The 24,759-nt window shown below is 41.6% G+C and overlaps 2 protein-coding genes across 2 annotated transcripts; one reads left to right on the top strand and one right to left on the bottom strand.

The window, feature by feature from the left end:
* The first annotated feature begins 98 nt into the window (after window positions 1-98).
* LOC139406690 (calcium and integrin-binding protein 1-like) lies at window positions 99-3,008 on the top strand. Its single transcript, XM_071149594.1, has 7 exons — window positions 99-673; window positions 1,065-1,099; window positions 1,418-1,517; window positions 1,966-2,119; window positions 2,233-2,351; window positions 2,572-2,660; window positions 2,747-3,008. The coding sequence occupies exons 1-7, from the start codon at window positions 623-625 to the stop codon at window positions 2,766-2,768; spliced, it is 570 nt and encodes a 189-aa protein (XP_071005695.1). The 5' UTR covers window positions 99-622; the 3' UTR covers window positions 2,769-3,008.
* A 4,636-nt stretch (window positions 3,009-7,644) lies between these two features.
* On the bottom strand, window positions 7,645-18,860 carry LOC139406683 (protein unc-45 homolog A-like). Its single transcript, XM_071149564.1, has 17 exons — window positions 18,680-18,860; window positions 15,678-15,870; window positions 15,398-15,573; window positions 15,209-15,298; window positions 14,931-15,098; window positions 14,661-14,829; window positions 14,391-14,561; window positions 14,012-14,183; window positions 13,505-13,805; window positions 13,251-13,345; window positions 13,017-13,158; window positions 12,703-12,843; window positions 11,451-11,578; window positions 11,286-11,352; window positions 9,453-9,566; window positions 8,894-9,283; window positions 7,645-8,760 (listed from the first exon to the last, which is right to left on the bottom strand). Exons 1-17 carry the CDS (start codon window positions 18,701-18,703, stop codon window positions 8,485-8,487), a joined length of 2,817 nt encoding a protein of 938 aa, XP_071005665.1. The 5' UTR covers window positions 18,704-18,860; the 3' UTR covers window positions 7,645-8,484.
* Window positions 18,861-24,759: the final 5,899 nt, after the last annotated feature.

The raw sequence follows: 24,759 nt of genomic DNA, 5'->3' as shown, positions 1-24,759 counted from the left end.
TTCAACAATGAGATGAATGGCATGGAGTGACAACGCCGAGTCTTATCTCAAGTTAAATAGCATGTAGCTAACGCACCGTTATCTGAATCAGCAGCGTAGAAAATACATTACATTTCTGTTGAGTTTATGTAAAAATCGATATCTAACCGCTAATCTATAAGTAGTTTAACCACGTTATTTACCACAACTATCAGGAAGCAACTAAAAACATGGCATATTTTATCAGTGTCTCCGCAACAACACTAAAAAGTACTTCCGGATCTCAGAATTTCTGAATTTTCTAAATAAAAGTTGTCCACGTAATAGTAGAAAAGTGTGAATGACCTGTATTTATTCAGGATTTATACAAATAATTGAAGGAAAAAATACGTAAACTGTAAGTCAATGTGGGTAGGATCCATCTTAGCTCTGCTTTTCTTCCTGCGTCAGCGATTTGTATTGAGGCACGTGATCGCCATCTGGCGGTGTGTTGGCGTACCTATATGCAAATCTTGTTACTATGGTATATTTCGTCGATTCGGAAAAGGGAAGTGGCTAGCTGCTTCGGAAAGTTATCGAAGCAGAAAGTGTTCTTTCTCTGAAGTTGGCTAGCTAATAACAAACAGAAGAAAAAAACAAAAACATGGGAACAACAGCAAGTCAATTAAGGAAGGATCTGCTCTCAGAATATCAGGTGAAATAAGACAGCTATCTAGCCAATGTAACGTTACACAACAAGTTGTTGGTCATTGTACTTTCTGGTAACGTGGTTAGGTTAACAAATAGCTTACTAGTTAAGCAAGCTAGTTAACGCGATATCTAAAAACTAACCAAGTTGTTTTTAGCCAGCTAGTTAGTTATATAGTTTATGCCCTCTTATAAAGAGTTGCTGTTCGGCTTGAATTAATTGCCTTAAATTAATTATCAAGTGTATTGTCAGTTTTTGATGACGTTGTTGGCAGGACAACTTCTTGAGCGCATTGCAAGTGACACGACACTGATAAAAGCAAGAAGTTGAGGCATAATTATATCAATTTGGAATGTGTGGTGTATTTGAAAATAATGCACCAACTCTTCCCCTCCAGGAGCTGACGTTTCTTACAAAGCAAGAAATTATTCTGTAAGTAACTAGCGTTTTTCCCCATTATTTCAATTCGCAGATGCTATTGTTGTCAATATCCTTTTTGATCATATAGTAAATATATAGGCTCCATCTTGCCAGTGACAAACTTCCTTGTCAACTTAACTTTAATCCTTACTTACTCAAAGTACTAAAGTCTAATTTACAAGGAAGTTTGACAGGCAAGATGAATTTACTGTAACTGTTTGAACTAGGTTGGAAAGGTTTGTCATTGTAAATCTATTGCGAAAGAGACTTGTTGAGCAATCAACATCCATACAGGCAGAGTGGAGGTTGTGATGCATGTTTTTTTTTTAGGGCACACAAGAGATTCAGTGAACTCCTCTCCAAAGAGGACAGAAACATCCCCACCCCGCGAGTGCCCATGGAGAAAGTCCTTTCACTGCCAGAACTCAAGGTGACAAGATTGCAATTAAAATTATACTAAATTACTAATACAGCGAGCAAATTATTTTTAGTTAAAAAACATTGTAACAAATGTTTGATTTACTTTTGACTGCACTGGCCCTTCTCAAGGAACTGTGTTTTATATATATTTCCATACTGAGGTTGGGATAATATTGTGATAGTGATAATACCTTTTTATTGTAAGCTGTTTGAAAAGACTGCCTGAAATGTCAGCCTGTTTTGGTGGGATGGAGTGTTGGCCTTTCCATGGTGACCTCACCAAGCAGTAAATTAGTTTTACCCTCCCCACTCAGACCACCCTGACAGTCCTAGCAAAATTCTTGCTTGAGAGATTTCTCTTTGCTAAGAAAATATTTTTATTGTTTACCCAGAAGTGATTTGACAGAGAAAAATGTCAGCATTGGACTTAATGTTAATGTTCTGTCCCCATCCTTTAGTCCAACCCTTTCAGAAAAAGGATCTGTCACGTATTCTCAACATCTGATATGAAAGATGGAAGTCTCACCTTTGAGGACTTCCTTGATCTCTTGAGTGCCTTCAGTGATTCAGCTACACTGGAAATCAAGTCCCACTACGCATTCCGCATTTTTGGTAATACAATTGAGACTTTCTTAGGCCTGTATATGTATGTAGTGTATTCATTGTTGTCTGGCAGTTTGGGGGGCTGGTGAAAATGTTGTATTGGTATTGTTTTGTCTGTTCAGACTTTGATGATGATGGCACTCTGGATGGTGGGGACCTGGAGAAGCTGGTGAACTGTCTGACTGGTGAGACGGATGACACAAGGCTTACCACTGAAGAGATGAGGCAGCTCATCAGCAATGTGAGTTAACAGATTAAGGCCACTATTGCCTGGTTCTTTCCAATGTGGCACTGCCTCAGGGGAGACCATAAACTGGGAAGCTGTGGTAGATTTGAATACTGTCTCAACGCAGGAAATTGCATTGCTAAGTATGATCTATGGTCCTCTCACTGAGTCCACCTTTCAGGTCTCCGTTTGCAGTCTCCAAGGCTAAAACAAATACTTATTTACAATATTGCAGATTCTTGAAGAGTCTGATATAGACAAAGATGGAACTGTGAATCTGTCAGAGTTCCAACACGTCATCTCAAGGTCACCAGATTTTGTCAGGTCAGTACAAATCTGATTAGAATACTCTTCATAATCTCTTCATCGCACCTATCAGCCTCCCTCTAATGCTCTGTGTTGTTCTCTAGTTCTTTTAAGATTGTTCTGTGAAGTCGACAAATAAGATGCCAGGATATGGATGCCTTGGATTCTCTGTCCTATTAATACTCAGAAGACCTTTTTTTTCTCCATTGTAATAATATATATTTTTTGATTTTGCCTTAAATTCTTTGTAGATTAATATTTTCTATTATGTTTGATAATGTATTTTTACATAATGTATATGCGATAAGAGCCCTCTAACTGTATTTTTTCAATCTAAATATCTAGAATAAAAGTAATCAAGTCTTAGTCACTGATTTTGTCATTTTTTAAATTTGGCTGAACAAATAACCATGAATAGTAGAAAGAGGAGGAAGGGAAGTGCTACTAAGGTACACAATAGTACATTTTGGTAGATAGAAGGTGCTCTTTGGTAAAAGGGGTAAATTGGTCATCAAAATAACCATGAATATTTTAATTAACCATGAATATCTAGTCCAGGGCTCTCCAACCCTGTTCCTGGAGAGCTACCCTCTTGTATGTTCACTCCAACCCTAGTTATACTGTAACTAACGTGATTCAGTTTATCAACCAGCTAATTATTAGAATCCAGTGCGATAGATTAGGGTTGGACTGAAAAGCTGCAGGACGGTCGCTCCAGGAACAGGGTTGTAAAAGCCCTGATCTAGTCAATCAAAATATGCACTGTCCTTAGTGCTCAACTCCTACAGACAGTTTTTCCATTCCATGTAGTCCTTAGTTATAAAGGATATGTGTCAGGATGGAGAGGGGTCCTCTTTGATAGCAGAAACAAAAGTGTTCCATGGCCCAAACACTACATCCACCACACGCAGCCCCTGGTTCTTGAAGAACTCTACTCATCTTGGCTCGTCTGAGCTGCTCACAGTCCCCTGTCCCAGCTGGCCATATTCAGCTGAAACAGGGATACAAGCAGAGCTTGTAGCCGTGGTTATGAGGAAAGGCCATGTCTTTACATTCCTGGATATGTATTGCGCTTTGGAATTCATAATGACTTTATGCAATGCTTAGGCCTACTCGAAGCCACCAAGAACAGGTGACATTTTCTAATCATTAATATTTTTTAAGCTTATCCCAGCCGCAAGTGTAGCGATCACCCGTACCAGAAAAATACATTTGAATATAATATGTTATGTTTCTAAATTAGCAGTTTGAGGACGCTTATGTGAAGGGCTCTTACTTGTGACTGCCGCAGTGTGGCGGGACCCACAGCTGATCTGGCTGACCTCACATGAATGAGTGACCCTGGTGGATGAACACCTCGTTGCTGATCACCTCTTGATCTTCACATGTGCTGTCACCACCTAAACAGCATACAGCAGTCCAGGTAGACAACATAAATAATGTTCTACACTGAACAAAAATATAAACACAACCTGCAAAATGTTTGTCCCATGATTCATGAGCCGAAATAAGACCCTATAAATGTTCCATAGGCACAAAAAGTGTATTTCTCTAAAATTGTGGGCACAAATTTGTTTATGTCCCTGTAAGTGAGCATTTCTCATTTGTCAAGATAATTCTTCCACCTGGCAGGTGTGGCATATCAAGAAGCTGATTTAAACAGAATGATTATTACACAGGTGCACCTTGTACTGGAGAGAATAAAAGGCCACTTGTGCAGTTTTGTCACAAGTTGAGGGATCATACATTTGGCATACTGACTGCAGGAATGTCCACTAGAGCTGTTGCTAGATAATTTAATGTTAATTTCTCTACCGTAATCTGCCTCAACATCATTTTAGATAATTTGGCAATACTTCCAACCCGGCCTCACAACTGCAGACCACGTGTGACCACGGCAGCCCAGGACCTCCACATCCGGCTACTTCACCTGTGGGACTGTCTTGAGACCAACCACCCGGAAAGCTGATAATTGTGGGTTTGCACAATCAAAGAATTTCTGTGCAAACTGTCAGAAATCGTCTCAGGGAAGCTCATCTGCTTGCTCATCATCCTCACCAGGGTCTTGACCCGACTGCAGTTCGCTGTCAAACGACATCAGTGGGGAAATGCTCACCTTTGATGGCAACTGGCACTTAGGAGAAGTGTGGTCTTCATGGATGAATCCCGTTTTCAACTGTCCCGGGCAGATATGTGAGCGAGCGGTTTGCTGATGTCAACATTGTGGACAGAGTGCCCCATGGTGGGTTTATGGTATGGGCAGGCATAAGTTACATGCAATGAACAGAATAGCATTTTATCGATGGCAATTTAAATACACAGAGATACCGTGATGAGATCCTGAGGCCCATTGTCATGCCATTCATCTGCCGCCATCATGTGTCAGCATGATAATGCACAGCCCCATGTCGCAAGGATCTGTACACAATTCCTGGAAGCTGAAAATGTCCCAGTTCTTCCATGGCCTGCATGCTTACCAGACATGTCAACCACTGAGCATGGATGTGTACAACAGTGTGTTACAGTTCCCACCAATATCCAGCAACTTCGCACAGCCATAGAAGAAGAGTAGGACAACATTCCACAGGCCAAAATCAACAGCCTGATCAACTCTATGCGAAGGAGATGTTGTGTAATGCTGCATTAGGGAAATGGTCACACTAGATACTGACTGGTTTTCTGATCCACACCCCTACCTTGAAAACAAGTTATCTGTGGTCTCCCAGTTGTGCTATTGTATGTTCTTGTTATTTGTAACTTATTTTGTACATAATGTTTCTGCCACCGTCTCTTATGACAAAAAAATAGTTTCTAGATATCAGGACAGCGATTACTCAACTCGTACTGAAATAAACAAAAATATTTAATGAGTCGGACGCAAAGGATTTACTTAAAACACCTGACAAGGCCCTCATCCCCGTCATTCGCAGGAGAAAGACCGAGATATCAGGGGCGTAGGTCGGGGTGCCTTGTAAGGATCCGACAGCAAGTGGGTCATCTGCCTTTACCATCAGTCCTATTAGCCAATGTTTTACCCTCACATTGACTCTGTACCGGTAACCCCTGTATATAGCATCGCAACTTATTTTACTGCTGCTCTTCAATTATTTTTTACTTAAGACTTATTTTTCTTAACTGCATTGTTGGTTAAGGGCTTGTAAGTAAGCGTTTCACTGTAAGGTCGACATCTTTTGTATTTGGCGCATGTGACAAATTTGATTTGATATCTGTATTCCCAGTCATGTGAAATCCATAGATTAGGGCCTAATTAATTTATTTCAACTGACACCCTTTTATATAAACTGTAACCCAGTAAAATAATTGAAATGGTTGCATCTTGCCTTCTTCATCAGAGAAAGCATCCGAGCAAGCGAAACAGCGCCCCTCTATATGTAGCCTGTGTATCTGATGCTCTCTGGACCCTGTAAAACCTAAATATTTTGCAATTGTTTCAGATGCCATTCCCTCAGGTGTTACTTTATTATTCAGGAATGTGACATAACCCTCAGAACCTGACCCTCAGAACATACCTACAATTAACCCTGTTGACCCAGCAATAGGCAAGTTTTGTTTTTCTTTTAGTCCATTCAACAATAGAGCTATAGGAGCCTTGTTTCAACAGGATGTTGTATACTATACCTTATGTCATGCCTTATTGGAATGGTTTTATTGATGTCTGTTGGGAAAAAGTTTGGATGTTGCCACATTTTTCATAAATATTATCATGCCTACCACTATATGAAGTTTAAATATATATATATATATATATTTTTGTTTTTTGTTTGTTGTTGTTGTAATGACCACCCAGAAACAGCGTTGCAGCTTTTTTTGTTATTGTATTCATGTAATGGCTCAAATGTCCTTTGTATATTCTTTCTATATACTTGTTTCCCATTTGTTAAAAATGAGCACATTTGTTAAACATGCTATGCTACTAGCCTCGTACCATGAATATGCAAAGCCATCTGGAGAACTCTAAACCTTTTCGGGATGTCACATGTCCTACTTATATCAGTACACTCATAACTTAAGCATTGCGAAATTTATATTCGATCAACTAAACCTCACGTACCAAATAATCATTTTTGGTTGACGAAATTCGACACTCATTGAACTCCATTCGAAACAATGAAAAAAACGCCACCTGCTGGAGGGAGACACATTTTCCGCTGTTGGGCCTCTTTCTCTGGTCTAGACAAATGGGCCAGGGTTCGGGTCTAGCAGCACGATTTCGACTGCTCCTACACATTTGCTTCAGTACTTCAGTTTAACTAACGCCCGGCCCAGAAATACAATTTTCATTGACGGCCACATAGAGAAGTCAGATTTAGTCATCACCTTTGTGCACAAAGCATCCATTGAAATATTCCCCCATAAAATTGCTGAGGCAGAATTTATTCCATCACTCGCAACCAAAGATATTTTATATTCATCCAATATCTGCCATGTTTTTGGATAACATCACGAGGTCTGTGCGCATGTGATGTTGGTCCAATTCATGCCAATGACTGGAACGAATTGCAAATATTACATCTCCCTCACTAAATTTAAGCATCAGCTATCAGAGCAGTTTACCGAACACTGCACCTGTAAATAGCCCACCCAACTACCTCATTCCCCAAGTTGTTACTTATTTTTGCACCCTAGAATCTCTACTTGCACATCATCATCTGCACATCTATCACTCCAGGTTTAACGCTAAATTTTAATTATTTTGTCACACCTTCCTAATCTTACTACAGTTGCACACACACTGTACATAGATCTTTCTATTATGTTATTAACTGTACATTTGTTTATCCCATGTGTAACTCTTTTGTCGCACTGCTTTGCTTCATCTTGGCCAGGTCACAGTTGTAAATGAGAACTTGTTTTCAACTGGCCTACCTGGTTAAATAAAATAAATAAATAAACCCGGATATAGAAGGTCCGTGAATCGGCATATGTGAACAGAACAGAGTAGACTACCTTGAAAACAATGGGCAAACATGTCTCATGCCTCAGTGGTCTCGATGCAGTCTTTAGTGATGAAAACATTTGATACAATGGATTAGTTCATGAATAATCACTGACTTTACATAGCAACAGTTTTTGTCCGCCAGCCTTCTAACTGGGTCATGCTGGTTGTTTAAAAACAACCAAGACATTGGAAATGTAGTGGAAAAAGAAAAGTCAAATAAAAACAATGATCCATATAAGGTGCAAGTAAATCATAACATAAATATTGTGTTGCAAACATTAAGGAAATACATGTATTGGAATACAAAAGTCAATAGATAAGTACAGCAAGATAAAGGAATGACTTGTGATGAATGCATGAAGTACTATATTTGGTTGTTTAAGTTGTGTTACTCTTGTTGGCTATGCATTGTGCCTCTAGCATCAAACAGAATCATCCATGAGTAGAAGGTGGCACATCAGTTGAAGCATGTATAATGTGTCCTCTTTAGCCCAGGACTGGGAGATCTGTTATGATTGAAAGAGATTGGTGTGCTCAAATGTTTGTAGAGACAAAAGGTCATTGGGTGGCAGTTTCAAAGGGCATATACTTGAAGGAAAAGGCTGCTAATTCTTTTGATTAAAACATATTTAGGTGAGTGCGGGTTTTTCCTTTCTTCAAGATTCATTATGAACATTCACCAACTCCAGCTCTCAGATTGTTGCACATCCCTTAATGTTTGTAAAGCATATCAGCCCTCAAACTGAAACCAGCACAGCCTACAGCCCTCAAACACCAAAACTGCTTGCCTCCTATTCTACAAAACACATCACACAGAACAGCAGTGGAACAATCATCTTAGGTATTTTCTCCTGTAGCATCACACACACTTCCATACTGTCCTCAGGGCTCATTTCCTTCTCCCCCTTCCTCTGGCTTCTTGATGATGCCATACTCAATGGCTTTATCCAGGCAGTGCTGTGCTGCTCTGGAGATGGGGCTCTGCTCTGTGGATTTAGCCAGGACGGAGAGGATCTCCAGCGCCTCGCTCTCCATCAGCGTCTCGGCCAGGCTCTTCTCCGCCTGCATTAGATTCAGCATGACCACCACTCCACGGTGACGCAGCTCCAAGCTGTCACTAAGCAACAGGGCCTGAAGGATCTCTAGCCAGTGACTAGTCTGAAATCAGAGCGAGGGAAGTAAAGTCAAACTCTGGACAGAAATAGTAAAGGAAAGTTGTCTGGTACAGTATATTCAATATAACCTGTGTGTGTGTGTGTATATATATATATCTCGAGGGAGGATGCATCACCGTTCCAGGGATGCGGGCACACAGCTCAGGCTGCTCTGCAGTCAGCATGGCCAGGGTTCCAGCTGCAGCTTTCCTCAGCCTCTCATCTTCCTCTCCACTGTAGAGCACCAACAGCTTCAGACGGTCATTCCCCGTGGCTACGTAGAGCTGCTGCACCTCAGTGCTCAGGACCAGGTTACACATGCACTCTGTGGCTGCAGCGCGGACCAGCTCGTGCTCCTCAAACATGTAACCCTCTACCTTGGGTACAGCTTTCTCCTTGATGATCTTCTGTCTGAGCCGCTCGCTGATACCAGCCAGGTTTGTGAGGGCCATGAGAGACTCAAAGTTCTGCAGCAGGGTGCAGTCCAGGGTGAGCAGACTGACCAGGGGACGCACCACCTCATAGATCTACACATACACACACACACAAGAGAAAGGAATCAGGGAGTTTACATGAGAGCACCACCATGGATTGAAATGGTAAAATCTGAACAGGCTCAGCAATATCTTATTACTAGATCTTCACACAAACATATTTATTTCTCATCAGTGGAGTAGGATAGGGTGGTTATCTCACTCTCTCCCCAGGGAAGGCTATCTCTGGGTTGGATGTGATGGTGATCTTGGCAAGGGCCTGTGCTGCCTTGGTCTTCCCGACATCAGTACTCTCAGACACCAGAGGGAGAAGGGCCTGGCAAGACAGCATCATTAAATGCATTTTACTGGTCAATTAAATCAAGGAAGAAAGGTGGTGTGTTTAGACATACAGTGCCTTGCAAAAGTATTCGGCCCCCTTGAACTTTGAGACCTTTTGCCACATTTCAGGCTTCAAACAAAGATATAAAACTGTATTTTTTTGTGAAGAATCAACAACAAGTGGGACACAATCATGAAGTGGAACAACATTTATTGGATATTTCAAACTTTTTTAACAAATCAAAAACTGAAAAATTGGGCGTGCAAAATTATTCAGCCCCCTTAAGTTAATACTTTGTAGCGCCACCTTTTGCTGCGATTACAGCTGTAAGTCGCTTGGGGTATGTCTCTATCAGTTTTGCACATCGAGAGACTGAAATGTTTTCCCATTCCTCCTTGCAAAACAGCTCGAGCTCAGTGAGGTTGGATGGAGAGCATTTGTGAACAGCAGTTTTCAGTTCTTTCCACAGATTCTCGATTGGATTCAGGTCTGGACTTTGACTTGGCCATTCTAACACCTGGATATGTTTATTTTTGAACCATTCCATTGTAGATCTTGCTTTATGTTTTGGATCATTGTCTTGTTGGAAGACAAATCTCCGTCCCAGTCTCAGGTCTTTTGCAGACTCCATCAGGTTTTCTTCCAGAATGGTCCTGTATTTGGCTCCATCCATCTTCCCATCAATTTTAACCATCTTCCCTGTCCCTGCTGAAGAAAAGCAGGCCCAAACCATGATGCTGCCACCACCATGTTTGACAGTGGGGATGGTGTGTTCAGCTGTGTTGCTTTTACGCCAAACATAACGTCTTGCATTGTTGCCAAAAAGTTCAATTTTGGTTTCATCTGACCAGAGCACCTTCTTCCACATGTTTGGTGTGTCTCCCAGGTGGCTTGTGGCAAACTTTAAACAACACTTTTTATGGATATCTTTAAGAAATGGCTTTCTTCTTGCCACTCTTCCATAAAGGCCAGATTTGTGCAATATACGACTGATTGTTGTCCTATGGACAGAGTCTCCCACCTCAGCTGTAGATCTCTGTAGTTCATCCAGAGTGATCATGGGCCTCTTGGCTGCATCTCTGATCAGTCTTCTCCTTGTATGAGCTGAAAGTTTAGAGGGACGGCCAGGTCTTGGTAGATTTGCAGTGGTCTGATACTCCTTCCATTTCAATATTATCGCTTGCACAGTGCTCCTTGGGATGTTTAAAGCTTGGGAAATTTTTTTGTATCCAAATCCTGCTTTAAACTTCTTCACAACAGTATCTCGGACCTGCCTGGTGTGTTCCTTGTTCTTCATGATGCTCTCTGCGCTTTTAACGGACCTCTGAGACTATCACAGTGCAGGTGCATTTATACGGAGACTTGATTACACACAGGTGGATTGTATTTATCATCATTAGTCATTTAGGTCAACATTGGATCATTCAGAGATCCTCACTGAACTTCTGGAGAGAGTTTGCTTGCACTGAAAGTAAAGGGGCTGAATAATTTTGCACGCCCAATTTTTCAGTTTTTGATTTGTTAAAAAAGTTTGAAATATCCAATAAATGTCGTTCCACTTCATGATTGTGTCCCACTTGTTGTTGATTCTTCACAAAAAAATACAGTTTTATATCTTTATGTTTGAAGCCTGAAATGTGGCAAAAGGTCGCAACGTTCAAGGGGGCCGAATACTTCCGCAAGGCACTGTAACTGACGTGAGGATGGTCTCACCTTTCCTCCACCCTGTGCCACCACTGTGCCCCTGTCCTCCTGCCTCTCCACCAGAGCCAAGAACACCCTGCAGAGAAAGATACACACAGGGGGAAAAGACTGCATTGTAAACGGGGAGGAAATAGTATTATTAGGCTAGAGCCAGGGAAGATAAGACAGACAAACCTGGCGATGCACTCCCTGCAGGTCTCAGTAAGGGCGGGACTCTCCTGTTTCCCCATGCACACCAGAGCAGACACCACACCTGCCTCCAGCAGCTTCATCAACCTCTTCTCCACAAACGAGTGAGCGTCCTGAAACAGACAGTCAGTGGGGCAATCTTTTCGCTATCTTGGTCAGTTACTCTATTGGCCAGTTCTCTCTTAATAAAGGATGTCTTTGACCTCAATGGGACTTATTGGTTTAAAAGGTTTAAGTAATAAAAGAAAATCTGGGACAAGAGCTGAAAAAATAACCTAATTAGAGGAATATTCCGTGTTGAGACTTGGGGTGTAACGGTTCACCAAACCCACGGTTCGGTACGTATCACTGGTCGATTCAGTTTCAGTACAGGAGGAAAATAAAATGCCATTCATAATGTTCCTGGCATGGTCTGTTGTGACAGGATTGTTATGTTGGGCCTCTAAAGTTTACACTGCTGCTGCGTTTGTAACCATGTGGGAGGTGGGAATTTACCAGTTGTGAAGTCGTAAATACCAGTTGGAGTAATTCATGTGATTTGAACTCTAATGCGACGTCAACCATGAACTAAAAAGTACAGCTATTATGCTTAAACAAAATTTGAATTCAAAAACCACATTAGATTGTTTTTTCTAAATAATATTTTGTAACATTTAACTGCCGAAAATGCTGTTATAGGGCAATTTCCTTAGTTAGTGACATCAGAGGTCACCATATGGAAGAAGTGGGTGCTCAGGATGATAAACGAGTTTCCTACTAGTAATTACCAGTTGGAGGACCGTTCACGTTATATCCACAACTCTCTGTCCATCGTTGTTGTAATCTACTGGGAAGCCAAAATTTGAACAAACTGGAGATTTAAACGATGATGGAGGATCCTCCAATTCTGGTTTATCGACCCCACCGGAGAAATAGCTCCCGGGTGCACCTCACAAAAGGACAGTTTGAAATGCGGCAATTAAAATTTCATATTTTCACATTGGCTCTGTTTTAATATCCTTAAAATGTTTTCCAGCTCAGATTTACTCAAGAGACATAGCCTATAGGCCTAGTGTTTTTATTTGTTGTAATGTATTCATTCGGGTTCACAGTGCGAACTGAACCGAGGTCCCAGTACTGACCGGTTTGGTACTAATACGTGTACCATTACACCTCTAGTCGAGACCCAGTGATTAGTGAGGTTTGGATGTCTAGAAGTACCTTGGGTAACACGGCCCTGACACACACAGTGCAGTACCTTGGGGTGTTCCTCTGGTACGTGCTGTTTAGCATACTTGGCCAGCTCCACCATCTGAGGGTCAGGCTTGTCCACATCATAGCTGTTAGTACAGTTCACCAGAGTAGAGCCCACTGCAAACAGTACAGTCTTATCCTCTGACTGTAGGGACACAATACACCGCCATCAGACATCACATCAAATGAAATGACTAGTTATCATTACATCTCTAAGGGAGGCTGGGAGGAACATATAAATATAAAAAGTCACGATGTAACAATCATATTGGCTGATTTTACTTCGATATGGGGGGGGGGGGGGGGGGGTAAGCTCACCTTAGCTAGCTGAAACATTGCCTGCAGGGCATTCCTGTCCTCAACTAGGTCCTCCTTTACGTCAGCGTCGAAGGTGAGGTAGGCCAGGCCCTCAATGGCCCACCGCCGAGACGTTGGGGGGAGAGACTCGTTACACAGCCACCTGGGACAGGAAGAGGTACATCATCTGACTGGTTCTATAATAACAAGCTACATTTTAAGTTACACACTTTGAAAAAAACACAGGTCACATACTTCCTGCACTGTTTGGCCAGTTTCAGTGTGGATCCCTCAGCAAACTGCTTCATGCTGAAATCTGTCCCCCCAGCTGAACCCAGCTTACACAAACCCTGTAAAACACACATACTTTTTCAGTTGTCACTACTTATTTCAATGTTTTTTTGTTATTCCAATGGGACAATTGGCCCAGTGTGTTGGGAGTTTAGCTGAACCATAGACAATATAACAATTGTATAGTATTGTTCTATAGCTATTGGCTGAACCCTCACCACTAGCGCTCGAACACGTATCTGGTCGTTCTCACTCTTCTTGTAGAGGTCCTTGAGCAGTGCCACGCCATTGGCTGTGATGAACGAGGCCCTCTTGGCCTTGCCTGCAGCGTGGATCAGAGCCTCCACCGCCACCTGCTGGTGACACACGACCTCCGAGGCACACAGAGAGATGACCGCATCCATCATACCCGACATCTCCAGGGTCCTGTTGCCCACGTCGCTGGGTCCTTGCAGAAGCACAGACACCGTCTGAATGGCGCGCAGCTTACTCTCCAGGCCGGGGCGGCCAAAGTGATGCCTGCACAGAACAATAGCAGTAAAGGTATCAAGAGTAGTTCTCACACACATACACAAGCAGATTGTTTGGATTTGTACCGACAATGAAAATAAAAAGATGTTCACAATTCAATAACCTACAAGACATGACTATGCAACCTGGTGGGAGGCACAAACACAATCAACACAGACTAGAAAATCAAGACAGGACCAAGACAGAACACTCACTGGACATATTCCTCGCAGAGTTTATTGAAGTTCTCCCTCTCGGCATCACTCTTCAGGTCATCATAGAGTTTGCTGAGGAGCACAGAGCAGCTCATGTGGGAGTTGTCTGTGAGAGGAGGTCCCTCAGACATCTCAGGGACCGTTCCTGCTACCTCTAGGATCTTCTTTAGCCCTGCACAGGAGAGACCAGAGATATGGTTGATCTAACACCTTGACTTATTTACATGTACATCGGATTCAAAATACTATACAATACTGTGTGAGCCTCATCTGCATGACAGAATGGCTGCATCCACCAAAGAGGAAAATACAACATGCTCTGTTTCTACCATACCCTGGTCTCTACCATACAGTGTGAGGGAGTTAGTCTGTCTCTTACCCTGGTCTATGACCCACAGTGTGAGAGAGTTGTCTGGGTTCCTCTGGGACTTGCGGGGCACCTGTTTGACCAGGAGGTTGATGGCGCTGTCTCGGCCCGGCCCGGACACACTGCTCGCTGGCATCATCTCCACCAGGTGGCGCAGCATGGAGCGCAGCTCGCGAGACGGCTCTGTACGGCACACAAGTATATTTAAGTCAGTCACCTTTCTTTTCTATCTCCGTGTTATCGAGAAGCCACAACCTGTAACCGGAAGACATGTCATCTCACCAGGCAGTATGGCCTCGTCCTTCCCTCTGATCTCCCTGTTCATGCCCTCTGTCAGGGCCTCGAACATCACCTGCAGCAGGTGACAGGCAGCCAGGGACACAGCAGACGCCCCAGAGCCCATCACCCCACACAGCTGCTCCATGCCCAGCTCGTTCACTATGGCCATGGTCTGGAGAATATGGTCATGGTTGAATGCAATGTCGCTAGATTCTTTATTTAAATCATGTCTAGTGTTTCATATGGAGAAACACAGATATGACCAATACTTACTCTGGACTGATGGCCAGTACACAGGCCAACCAGGGTCCTGAGAGCAGACAGGACCACCTCCTCCTGATTGGAGCCCAACAGACTTTGGATCAGCTTCACCCCGTCGTTACGGAAGATCTGCTCGGCTCCCGCCTCCTCACGAGACAGCACCACCAGGTTCTGAGCAGCCTGCCATTGAGAAATAGATCACAAGGTGTAAGGTTCATCAAAGCTGAAAACATGCCAGAGTGCGCTTTTGTGTAGTCAGTGTTTATGTGTGTATGGTGTGATTGTTTTACCTTCTGTCTGTCCGAGGGCTGTGCTGAGGGGTCCAGGAGGAGAGAGAACATCTGCTGAACGCGAGCATCTGTGGAGGACATCTGAACTGACTACAAGGGAGAGAAAATAAATCCTCATTATGGCCTTGGACCTCCTGGGTACATTGTAGAGACTTCATCAGAACTACATAGTCTCTGCTGGCTCGTCACCTTTTTCTGGCTCTGTGCTCCCAGCAGTCTGAGCATCTCCTTGAATGTGTTGTTTGTGGGCTCCATCTGTGCACACCTCTGAGCGTCCAGAAACGCTTCGTTCAGACGACCCAGCTTCTGCAGGGCCTGTGCCCGCCGGAACCTGGCTTTCACATCACCAGGGTCAGCATCAAGAGCTGGAGAGAGAGAGAGAGAGAAACACTACTTCGTCAAATGTAGTATATATTATGTTTTCATTGGTGAATGACAACATCAACAGGTTTGTTCTGCACTCTCCCACCTTTGGAGGCATCAGCCTCAGCCTTGGTGTAGTCTTCTAGCTTGAGGTAGCAGGCGGAGCGGTTGCGGTGCAGGACAGCACTCTCCGCCTGGCTGTGGCTCAATTTGAGAGCCTTGGTGTAAAAGCACAGAGCTCCCTGCATGTCCCCTGCATTGAACAGGGTATTCCCCTCTTCCTTCAGAGCACCAGGGTTCTGGATCAAAGATGTACAGATAGTGGGCACAATACTGTCATGATCATCCAACTTCTCTCCACAATATCATGGTCATATGGGATATACGGTACCAGTTGTAGCCCTGAAAAGCTATCTACCTTCTTCCCATCTTGTGTCATCTGGAGGCACTTTGCCTCAATAAAGAGTGCCTCCCTTCAGGTGGTCCTTTATTTCTTTCATGTTAACAATTTCTGAAACTCCTGTAGTAACTCCCTTCACCCACTGCCATCCAGCATGCTACTCTCAACCACACGTTTACATACAGTACCAGTCAAACATTTGGACACACCTACTAATTCCAGGGTTTTTCTTTATTTGTACCATTTTCTACATTGTAGAATAATAGTGAAGACATCAAAAATATGAAATAACACACATGGAATCATGTAGTAACCAAAAAAAAAGTGTTAAATCAAAATATATTTTATATTTGAGATTCTTCAAAGTACCCACAGCTTGGCATTCTCTCAACCAGCTTCATGAGGTAGTCATCTGGAATGCATTTCAATTAACAAGTGAGCCTTGTTAAAAGTTCATTTTTGTTATTTATTTCCTTCTTAATGCGTTTGAGCCAATCAGTTGTGTTGTGGCAAGGTAGGGGGGTATACAGACGATATCCCTATTTGGTAAAATGCCAAGTCGATATTATGTTTCCAATAAGCAAAGAGAAATGACAGTCCATCATTACTTTAAGACATGAGGGTCAGTCAATTCAGAAATCCTACATTAAGTACTTTGAAAGTTTCTTCAAGTGCAGTTGCAAAAACCATCAGGCAGTATGATGAAACTACACCACCCGGGACACCTACACCACCCGATGTCACAGGAAGGCCATAAAGATCATCAAGGACAACAACAACCCGAGTCACTGCCTGTTCACCCCGCTATCATCCAGAAGACGAGGTCAGTACAGGTGCATCAAAGCAGGGACCGAGAGACTGAAAAACAGCTTCTATCTCAAGGCCATCAGACTGTTAAACAGCCACCACTAACATTGAGTGGCTGCTGCCAACATACTGACTCAACTCCAGCCACTTTAATAATTGGATTTGATGGAAATTGATGTAAAAATGTATCACTAGCCACATTAAACTATGCCACTTTATGTTTATATACCCTACATTACTCATCTCATATGTATATACTGTACTCTATACCATCTACTCCATCTTGCCTATGCGGTTTGGTACCATCACTCATTCATTTATCTTTATGTACATATTCTTTATCCCTTTACACTTGTGTGTATAAGGTAGTAGTTGTGGAATTGTTAGGTTAGATTACTCGTTGGTTATTACTGCAATGTCGGGAACTAGAAGCACAAGCATTTCGCTACACCCGCATTAACATCTGCTAACCATGTGTATGTGACAAATCAAATTTGATTTGATTTTGAAGAAGGGGAGTGATGGAGTGCAGCATCAGATGACCTGGCTTCCACAATCCCCCGACCTCAATCCAATTGAGATGGTTTGGCATGAGTTGGACTGCCAAGTGCTCAGCATTTGTCAGAACTCCAAGACTATTGGAAAAGCATTTCAGGTGAAGCTGTTTGAGAGAATGTCAAGAGTGTGCAAAGCTGTCATCAAGGCTAAGGGTGGCTACTTTGAAGAATCTCAAATATAAAATCTATTTTGATTTGTTTAATCAAAATATTTTTTGGTTACTACATGATTCCATGTGTTATTTCATAGTTTTGATGCCTTCACTACTATTTTACAACGTAAAAAGTAAAGAAAAACCCTTGAATGAGTAGGTGGTTGCAAACTTTTGACTGGTACTGTACATGGTTAGATGCAAATGTAGAGAAACTGTACTAACTAGTGGTGCATGGCCCAGCTCTTGTTCATAATGGTAAGTAAAAATACTGATAAAACATAAAATTGCCAGAATAAGACCAAATGCATATAGGTATCGTCGTAGTAGCATGTGGTTAAATGTTCAATCTGTGGATGAACCTAAATAGCTAACAGTCAGATTCATCAGGCTGTAATACACAATTCATTGGTACATATGATAAACTAATGACTGCAACATCGTGTACATTTTTCTTACAAACCAGAATGTTGAATAAAATTACATTTCAACTTACTCTACAGGTTGTCCATGGTGTTTGTCCTTCAGATGGCCGAAACAAAATATCCATAGGAAAGTATTATTTACCCTACATTTTATTGCACCGGTAGTGAAGTTGACATGTCAGGGTTAACCATACTTTCCTGTGGATATTTCCTCTCAAATGTCGAGCAGCTGAAGGACAAGCCACACAGCCAACAGGTAGAGTAAGTTGAAATGTCATTTTATTCAACATTCTGACTTGTAAGGAATATTTACACGATATTGTGTAGTTTCAATCTGTATTACAAATCAATTGTGTATTACAGCCTGCTGAATCAGACTAAACAGTAAGCTAACGTTGCCCCAGTATATGTGCGTTAGGTATCGACAATGTGCATTTTTCGGTTGCTTGTAAATGTTTATTTAGACCTTTTTATTTTTAGAAGTACATACCGGCCGTATTTTCTGAGTAACGAACGTATTTTGACAACCCTTTCAGCCCTCTAGATATGCTGCATTCAAATAAATCGGAACTAGGAAACTCAGACATTCCCGGCCAACACATTTGTGGAAGGGTGACGCGTATAACTGCAACCATTAGTAAGTCTGAAATTTCCAAGATTCCTAGTTCCGAACAGTACGTGAACGCAGCTACTGGGAAGCTAACGTTACCTAGCTAAGAAACCCACCGAGCAATAGACTCAAAACTCTGCTACTGGCGATCTCTTACCTTTTCCTTCCCGTTTACACTCATGACTTCCTTCTCTGGCCGATAAACTCTGACGATAAATGAGACTCTTCTCACTGCATATGTGTTTCTTTATTTAATTGATTTCTCTGCTTTTACAGGCGCTAGTTTGTGACAGTACTTTATGAAGTTCTTCCTGTGGGTGCACGATGATGACGATTATGGAGTGGCTCCTCCCTCTACACATGCTCCATGACCAAATAAGGCAGAGAATCTCTATACGCTTTCACACTTGACCGTTTATCTCTTAAGCGCTTTATTTGGTTACATTTTCATTGCAGGTATGTTATGTATTGGACCAGTAGTCCTACTGTCAATGGTTTTTACATAGGGACTGATAAAGTGAGTGCAAAGCATCTGAACAAGGCCTAACATCAAGATGGGACGTTTCATAAAATATTATTACATTACTATTCATTAAAAAAATGTAAGCGCTATAATATAGGAATATGTAGTTGTCTTTTTCAAATGAAATACAGATCAAAGCCCAGTGCCTTACAAAATCCATTAAGTGATAAAAAATTACGTAATCCTGCAGGAAAACTACTGAACAAAAATATAAACGCAACAATTTCAACAATTTTACTGAGTTATAGTTCATGTAAGGAAACCAGCCAATTGAAATAAATTCAGTAGGCCCTAATCTATGGATTTCACATGACTGGGCAGGGGCGCAGCCATGGGTGGGCCTGGGATGGCATAGGTCCACCCAGTTCAGAGCAAGGCCCACCCACTGGGGAGCTAGGCCCAGCCACTCAAAATGTGTTTTTCCCCACAAGAGGGTTTTATTACAGACAGAAATACTCCTCGGTTTCATCAGCAGTCCGGGTGGCTGGTCTCAGATGATCCCGCAGGTGAAGTAGACAGATGTGGAGGTCCTGGGCTGACGTGGTTACATGTGGTCAGCGGTTGTGAGGCCGGTTGGACATACTGCCAAATTCTCTAAAATGACATTGGAGGTGGCTTATGGTAGAGAAATGAACATTCAATTATCTGGCAACAGGTCTGGTGGACATTCATGCAGTCAGCATGCCAATTGCACACTCCCTCCAACCCTATAGTCCCTAGCACAGGGTGCACCCGTGTAATGATTATGCAGTTTAATCAGTTTCTTGATATGCCAAACCTGTCAGGTGGATGGATTATCTTGGCAAAGGAGAAATGCTCACTAACAAGGATGTAAACAAATGTGAGCACAACATTTGAGAGAAATAAGCCTTTTGTGCATATGGAAAATGTTGGGGATCTTTTATTTAATCTCATGAAACATGGGACCAACACTTTACATGTTGTGTTTATATTTTTGTTCAATATATTTTTTATAGTGTTTTTTTTTTGTATGTGACAGTTCGAATATAAGGAGGTTTTCACGATCCTCAATTTCCCAACTAGCCCAACTCCAGTGATAACAAACACAAAGACTAAGGTTGTGAACATTATTTATAATAAGGGTTACATGGAGAAAGTTGGATCTCTCTTAAATTAAAATGGATGGCCCACCATTCATTAAAATATATTTTACCTAAACCCTCCCTGAACTATTGAAACAAAAAAGTAACCCTGCCCTATACCCAAAATAATAATGAAAACAAAGTGGATATGTCTACTGTTTACACTCACTTCTTGGACAGACCAGAGCCTTGGGTATGCAGTTTTAGAAACGGTTCTTTGTCCTGTATGCATTACATGGCAACGCAGGAGTTTTGATAGAGCACAGGGCTGTGGGCCAGCCAGAAGGTTGTGGGTTCCGTACCATCGTGGACAAGAGTAGGGGTGGAAATGTACTTATAGTACTTATAAGTACATACTTATAGTAAAAGCATTGCAGGAATCTATCATCGTATTTGCAGTTCCGAGAAAGAAATGGCCTTTTATAAAAACATTTAATCCAATTCTGCGTAATTTTGCATATTCGGCATAATCTTTTTTTAATACCAAACAATTTACCTAAATTACAGGCGAAGAATGGACAGAGTGGTAGGGCTATGTGTTCATCTTATCATATTTCCCCAATGTCAAATCAATGGGACTCGTTTGCAACAAAACGGTCACTGTTTGAAAATAATTATATCTGAGACGTCATTAGAAATCTGAGCATGGTACAGTACCTTCAACAGTTAGGTCCTACCTTTCTACCCCAGGCAGAGAAGGCCTACCGACACAGAAAAATGTAAGGTTAACCTAACAAGAGGTCACACGTGTTTTCTAAAAGCTGTCTGCGTTTAAACATCTTCTATTGTACAGAAAGTACAATCAATTGATAGACCGAATTAGATTACTTCCCAAGAAAATTATTTTTTTGTCTCCTCATCTATATAAGGTTGTAACTCAGCCTCTTAATGTCAAAGAAATGAAACAATGACATTCCCATATCCATCAGAGTCACGTCTTTCCCGGGTATTTTACAGCTTGTTTCTAGCATAAAGCATCACGGACCAAAGCGCTGTTATCATTTCATATAATCGGATCCGTTTTATTTTTTTCAAAATCTTAAACTAACAAGGGATAGACCTGTGCTTTTTAAAAATGTCTTCACTCAAAAGTAGGCATATGTCATACCCCCTCAATTTACAGCCTTTCACTGAAAGCCTAGAAAGCCCATTCCCGATCGATTGTGCTGCGACTGCTGCTTCAAGGTTCAGAACCCCAATGTAAATGACTTGAATCTGGATTATTGTGAGGTCAATAACTCAGATAAATAGCCTACATCATGGGCAACAAACATATTGTTTTTAATCAAATAAATTATAGTATAGAAAGCTATCAAAGTTTACCGGTAGTCCTCATTTTCGCGCAATCCTTCTCGTAGGCAAGTCTATGCTTGCCTTTGACTGTCCTGCTCTGCTCTTGCTAAAAAAACGTTTTTGGCTGTGCTGTGTAGGCCTATTGTGGCAGTTCAGTAGGTCAGGGGGGCTCAGGATTGGAATATACATTGCAGTGTGTACTGCAGCCTAGTTGTATTTACACTATCCCAGCAGCTATTATTAGACATATAACTTTGGTCTGTGCTTCTCCGAGCATGCACTTCGTAGCCTATAGATAATTTTATTGAGACCACACTAAATAGCCTATAGGCACACTTGATATTGCATGCCCATCAGAGAATCAGAGATGAGGGGTGGCATCTGGCACACATCAATATATAGCCTAATAAGCAACTTATTCTAAAACACTGAGAAATATTGACATTTCATCAATTACAAATTATATGACCCTCCTGTTCATTGAAATTGAAAAAGCATGACCCTCCCCCGTTTTACTCCAGGTAATCATTCTGAAAATGTAGATTCATCCCTAAATAAAAATATTCACCAAGTATTGATTTTATTAGAGCTGCAATGTTAACTTTTATTTAGTATGAAGCATTGTATTTCATTATGATAAGGATGACAAAAGACAGACCATAGATATCATACAGTATCATCTAATGTTCCATACATTTACCTGAAGTAACCCAATGCAGGGCATTAGGTATGAGCCCTCTTGCTCAGTATAGAGACAAAGTAGTTTACTGATTCACTGTATATCCTAATAAATCTGGTGCTGATGGGAATAAATGTACCTATTAAAACTATACACATTGGAAATATACAAGCAAAACCATAAGATATCTTATGATCACTCATTATCCCTATATACTCTGGTGTGATCCATATGCATGAACACACCCTGTTATGCCATAGTGTATGTATGTTATCCAGTTTTTTGTTGTTTTAAATTGATGGTCATCAAGGGATTAAAATGCTCAAATGTAGAACTTGGCATGGACATTTCTCCCCTAGGACACTCTCAGTCTTTAATGGGTCAGCCAAATTGCCTCACTGTTGTCGGTGTCCTCTGTTACCTTAGAGACAAGAGGAGTCTTGAGGGATCTTGTGCTCACCTAGGACTTGTGAGTCCCTCCCATTGCCATGGTAGCAGTAGAGCTGCTGCTGTGTCTTGTTGCTGTACGGGAAGAGGAGGCTAGAGATCCAACGGGGACACGTGACATGCCTCGTAAGAGCTGCCGTTACTGAAAGACCCCGCGCACGACAGAACCATAGGAAGTCCACAAGCATCAGGACCAGTACCAAGGACCCATAGAGCAGAACCACAGTCTGGAACAGGGACCTGTAGCTGTATTGGAATCAAAACAGAAAGCTCTCATGAAGAACTAGAGCCAAGCTTTCCAGTGGTCAATGACGATGATGCTTCCATGAAAGTCATTTTTGCAGACAGTGCCCAAAGTTTAGGATAATAATTTGATTTGATCAGTTTCCCACAAAAAATTAAATAAATAAAAATCCATAACAACAATGCAAAAATAACAACACAGGAAATATCAATATGATCAAAGCTCATAAGTGTTCCAAGGCTGAAATGAGTCACAAACAGCACCATCTGTCTCTAATATATTCCTAACAGCTTGTTTAATGAATTATTGAAGTGTCAGTTTTGCTTATATTTCCACAAAAGCAACAAGTATAGGGTGTGAAGTATGTTGTATCAACCAAAAAGCCTACCATACGCTCACTCAATCTAAGGAAAAACACAACATAAATGCTGGATAGAAAGTTCTGCTCTCCTAGAGTAGCCATACTGCCCTACAGGTTTAGGTGAGTATGGTTACTAACCTGTAAACAGGTTCTTTGGAGTTCACTCTGGTCCCTGTCTGACTGCTGTTCATGCTATTGTGGTACTGGGAACGTGGGCAGCACTGTTTGAGCCCAAGACCCTCTCCCAGCCAGCAACAGAAGGACAGGTCAGGGGGGTCAGAGAGGCGGGGACAGTGGAACCCTGTGTGGTGACCACCCCAGTGGTCAGAGTAGGCCTCACACAGCATAGCTCCACACCCTACTTCATTAGGATTTCTGCCAATAAAAAGCAGCTCGTTAGTTGCATATAAGATATGTAAGACAATTGTTAGTTACTATTGTTAGTAATAGGTGACTTAATTAATATTACAAATTAAATCAATCACATTTTATTTGTCACATGCTTCGTATACAACAGGTGTAAACTATCAGTGAAATTCTTACTTACAGGTCCTTTTCCAACAAGGCAGAGTTAAAGATAAAGAGGATTTAATTAAGATAGAAGGATAAAGTGGAGAGCCTTACCTGGTTTAAGTCCACAGTATTCCCCTGCCTTTGGTTTGTGCTTCGTGTGGATTATGTATGATGTAGAGCAGGAAACTTACCTAGCATTCCACAGGGAATGCTCACCTAGGGATCTGCTTGTCACATGGCAAAACCTTGCATGTCCTGTTTATCTCCCTATCTGGTCCCTTATCATCCCTACATTCTTTATCCAAACTTTCCTCCCAATCCAGTCATCATCCATCACTAGTAGATAATTAGCTGAATAGTCAGGCACTCTGTTATATTTTTATGTCATAATACTCTGCAATATAATAAAAATGAAGGATATTTTTTGAACAAAAGAACACATTCTCAGATGGACCAAATGTTATCAAAACATATTTCACAAAGTTCATCATAATGTAACAACTTTTCTGAGTGCGCATAAAAATCGATTTAAGATATAGATGGTTATTTAATCATTGGCTTTTGAGTACATCCCACAAAGCTTTGCATGTCTCAATCAATCGCGCTAGGCTAAAACAAAGATGATGAATACGTTAAAATAAATGGTCAGTTCCTGTCTGCTTACAGGATCCGACACTTTTTTAAATTTTCCCCTAAAATGACATACCCAAATCTAACTGCCTGTAGCTCAGGACCTGAAGCAGGGATATGCATATTCTTGATACCATTTGAAAGGAAACACTTTGAAGGTTGTGGAAAAGTGAAATTAATGTTGGAGAATCTAACACATTCGATCTGGTAAAAGATAATACAAAGAAAAAAAAACAATCTTAGAAATGCAAGAGAAAGGCCATAATGTATTATTCCAGTCCAGGCACAATTTAGATTTTGGCCACTAAATGACAGCAGTGTATATGCAAAGTTTTAGAGTGATCCAATGAACCAATGCATTTCTGTTCAAAACGTTGTATCGACTGCCAAAATGTGCCTAATTGATTTATTAATACATTTTCAAGTTCATAATTGTGCACTCTC

Source organism: Oncorhynchus clarkii, chromosome 1 (assembly GCF_045791955.1).
Source record: "Oncorhynchus clarkii lewisi isolate Uvic-CL-2024 chromosome 1, UVic_Ocla_1.0, whole genome shotgun sequence".
Classification (NCBI taxonomy): domain Eukaryota; kingdom Metazoa; phylum Chordata; class Actinopteri; order Salmoniformes; family Salmonidae; genus Oncorhynchus; species Oncorhynchus clarkii.
Note: the sequence above shows the minus strand (reverse complement) of the source record. Positions and strands in the feature narration are given on the sequence as shown.

Excerpts from the sequence above, each read along its gene's own strand:
- LOC139406683 (XM_071149564.1), bottom strand. The coding sequence starts at position 18,703 with ATGAGTGTAAACGGGAAGGAAAAG. Across the intron at positions 15,574-15,677 it reads TGAGGCTGATGCCTCCAAAG|CTCTTGATGCTGACCCTGGT; the intron begins GTGGGAGAGTGC and ends CTCTCTCTCCAG. Across the intron at positions 12,844-13,016 it reads CAATGTTTCAGCTAGCTAAG|TCAGAGGATAAGACTGTACT; the intron begins GTGAGCTTACCC and ends GTGTCCCTACAG.
- LOC139406690 (XM_071149594.1), top strand. The coding sequence starts at position 623 with ATGGGAACAACAGCAAGTCAATTAAGGAAGGATCTGCTCTCAGAATAT. Across the intron at positions 674-1,064 it reads ATCTGCTCTCAGAATATCAG|GAGCTGACGTTTCTTACAAA; the intron begins GTGAAATAAGAC and ends CTTCCCCTCCAG. Across the intron at positions 1,518-1,965 it reads TTTCACTGCCAGAACTCAAG|TCCAACCCTTTCAGAAAAAG; the intron begins GTGACAAGATTG and ends CCCATCCTTTAG.